This window comes from Sycon ciliatum, chromosome 13, assembly GCF_964019385.1.
Source record: "Sycon ciliatum chromosome 13, ocSycCili1.1, whole genome shotgun sequence".
NCBI lineage: Eukaryota > Metazoa > Porifera > Calcarea > Leucosolenida > Sycettidae > Sycon > Sycon ciliatum.
The window spans coordinates 16,551,221-16,554,675 of record NC_088655.1 but is presented as its reverse complement, the minus strand read 5'-3'; the positions used below and the strand labels follow the sequence as shown (position 1 = coordinate 16,554,675).

At 51.9% G+C, this 3,455-nt stretch overlaps 1 protein-coding gene across 1 annotated transcript; it reads left to right on the top strand.

Annotated features, from left to right (window-relative positions):
- The first annotated feature begins 792 nt into the window (after positions 1-792).
- Positions 793-2,733, top strand: LOC135829219 (uncharacterized). Its single transcript, XM_065341625.1, has one exon. It carries the CDS (start codon positions 793-795, stop codon positions 2,731-2,733), a length of 1,941 nt encoding a protein of 646 aa, XP_065197697.1.
- The last annotated feature ends 722 nt before the right edge of the window (positions 2,734-3,455 follow it).

Here is a 3,455-nt window from a genome sequence, read left to right as displayed (position 1 = left end):
TCCCTCAAACCAGTTAATATTTTATGACTTGGGGCTCCCCGCGTGCTAGTTTGTACGTGAAGTGTGTGGGTTACAGTGAGGGCTGCGTCCCACCCGCCTGTGTGGATTCACAGGAAGTGTGAGTTACGAAGTCTGAAGAAAATGTTGAACGGCATCTGCTGGGATGACGACTACACCATAGCTCAGTGGTTAGAGCATCGCTGGCTACAAGCGAGGGTCCCTGGTTCGAGTCCTGGTGCTGACAGTCAATTTTTTCTTCAGACTTTTCCCGTTTGTCTCTTTCCCTCAAACCAGTTAATAAGAATAATAATAAGAATAATAACCGCGATGCAGAAGCAAGTTTGAAAAATAGGAGCTCTGGCAGAGTGGGCTTCTCCACATACTGCCCGCTCCTATTCCTTTTCGCTTTTCCCACTGTTGCATTCCTCGTGTCAAGTAGCCCTTGTCTATCATTTTGTGTAGTATTTGCCGTTAGTGTATGTCCGAGCCAGCCAACAGGAGGTTGAAATGGAGCCGACAGGACAACGAAGATGTTGCAAGATGTTATCTTATAGCCTCAGTCGGCGGTACGGTACGTGTGTACGGAGACCGGATGCTGATGGAATGGAGTCAGGTTTTTTTTTTTTTTTTTACTAAAAAACACAGCCCTACTAATAATCAGGGGACGAGGACAACTGAAATGACACTGGACAACAAGACGAAGGGGAGTAGGGGCGATGGGCCGATGTGGTTGGCCAGGCTCATCCGACCGGAGGTCTCGGAATCATAGCCTACGACCAGGCATCGATAGGAATGCAGCCCGACTTACCGTTGTCTAAGCAGAACCTCATGGACCAGCTAAGGTTTGTGAAAAGAACAAAAAAGATTACCGACATCAAATTTGATGAGATAAAGGCTCGGCTCGGAAGGGACGGATTGCTCGTGACGGCTGGCACTGATAACGCTGTGCCTGCGGAGCTGCCGGAGGCGAATGCTTTGGGTGAGTCTGGTGCGTCGATCTTGGTGCCTGGTTCGTGTGACGGCATGCTGACTAGCCCAGAAGTTGCTGAGGCCACCCACAGCGAGTTGCTGGACGCTTCTGTTGATGGTTTTCGTGGAGCTAGTCCTGACACCTCAGTTACATCAGGTGGTTCGGGTGATGGTACTGGCGCAGCAATGCAAACTGGCACCAACGCTAGTGACACCCTGGGTGCGTTCGAGCCAGACAGTACACCACTTTACACCAAACTTGTTGAAATCTACGAACAGTGCGGTTCAACTACTCCAGAGTCCAGGTCGAGCCTACCAGTACCTAGGCACGTGGCCAGGAAGTCCCTGGCCTCTGCCACTGCCCGTGTGAACAAGATACTCCCTAGACTTCTGGAGTGTGACCCTGGGTTGCGAGATGACACCACCTCGCTTGGCCAGATCAGTGACATGGTCTATGCTGGGGCCAAGCTTGTACTCTCACTGCTGGATATCAATACAGATGGTACCCCTGAGACAGCTAGAGGAGAACGCTCCTTGCCTGCCTGGCGACAACGCCTTGAAAAACGTGTTTGTGCACTGAGGGCTGACGTCTCCCAGCTGACCAGCTTCCTGCGTGATGGATCCCTCTCTGACACCAACATCAAGCAGCACAGGATCCACCGGCAATATAAAGTCCAGACTTTGGATCAGGCCCGCCAGCTACTGGAGTATACGAAAATGCAGCTAGAAGCAACAGCCGCACGGATCCGGCGCTATAAGCTAGAGGCAACACACAGGTCGGAGAATCGTGTTTTCGTCACGAATGAGCGTCAGTTCTACCGCAATATGACCAAGTCTACGGAAATACCTGGGCAGCCACCTTTCGACCAGGCTGCTGCGCATCCATCGGCTGAGGCTGTTACTGAGTTCTGGTCATCTATACTGGAACAACCCGTGGAGCTGCGTGGCGGTGCTTGGCTTGATAATTTGGAGAGGGACTGTGAGGAGATTCAACAACAAGACCGTGTCATTCTTCAACTGGAGGACCTCAGGGACATCTTGAAGAAATCAAACAACTGGAAAGCCCCAGGACGGGACAAGATCCATGCATTTTGGTGGAAGAAGTTTTCGTCTATCCACGAGCGTCTTGTGGTCTCCTTTCAATCAATCCTGGATGCAGAGACAGAGTCGCCGGCCTGGTTTTCGTTTGGTATCACCACTCTACTGCCTAAGAAAGGAGACCTTTCTAGGCCCGAGAATTATCGCCCAATAACATGCCTGCCAGCGATTAGCAAGATATTCACATCCTTACTCGCTGCTGCCATGTGGCGCCATTTATCTTCAGAGGATATCTTTGCAGATGAGCAAGTTGGCTGTACTCCAGGGCGTGGCGGATGCCTTGACCAACTAATGATCGATAAGATGGTTCTAGAGGATGCAGCATCCCGTAGTCGGAATCTTTCGACATGCTGGGTGGACTTCCGCAAAGCCTTCGATAGCCTGTCTCACCAGTGGATCCGGAGATGCCTGTTGATCTACCGCTTTGCAGACAATCTTGTCTCATGCATCTCAAGCATGATGGATCATTGGAGAACGCAAATGGTACTGCCTGGTCAAACACCCCGTGCATTCAGTCGCCCAATATCTATCCACCGTGGCATTTTCCAGGGCGATTCCCTTTCTCCACTGCTATTTTGCCTGTCTCTAAATCCGATCAGTGGCGAGTTGACCAGGACGGGTCTTGGCTACCGCTGCGGCCCACCGGCCCAGGTGTGCCCTGTATAGCACCTGTTGTACATGGACGACATGAAGCTCTTCGCCCGAAACGACAATAATCTGCTCTCCATGACCAATGTTGTGGAGTCAATGGGCGACTGCATTGGTATGCGTTTCAACCCGTCAAAGTCTAGCTGGCTCACTATGAAACGGGGGAGAGCCCAGAGCGATCAGCAGTCTGCTCTCCAGACACTCCAGGGTCACGCCATTGCTAAGCTGCAGGCGGAGGAGTCCTACAGGTACCTTGGTGTCCCGGAATCAGCACATTATCACGCCACCGAATTGAAGACCACAGCAAAGGCTGAGTTCGGCCGCCGTCTTGAATTGATATGCTCGTCTCAATTGAACGCCAGGAACTTGGTCAAAGCCATCAACACCTTTGCCATTCCAGTCATCCTCTACTCTCTGTGCATCGTTGAGTGGACAAAGGCAGAGATAGAGGAACTCGACCGACAGACCCGCCAAGCACTGTTTAAAGCACACGCCCGCCACCCCAAGGACTCTGCCGCCAGGGTCCACCTGCCTCGTGACATGGGTGGTCGAGGAATTCTATCATTCCGGGATCTCCTGGATAGAACCCGTGTCCCGGTGGCGCGGTACCTACAAGCCCACCACCGAAACGTGCCACTGTTGGCTGCTGTTAATGGTGTACTAGCTGTGCTAGTACTTGTTAGCAACAATCCGAACTAGCGCACACACTGCACTGCATTGCTTTGTACTGCATTCAAGAC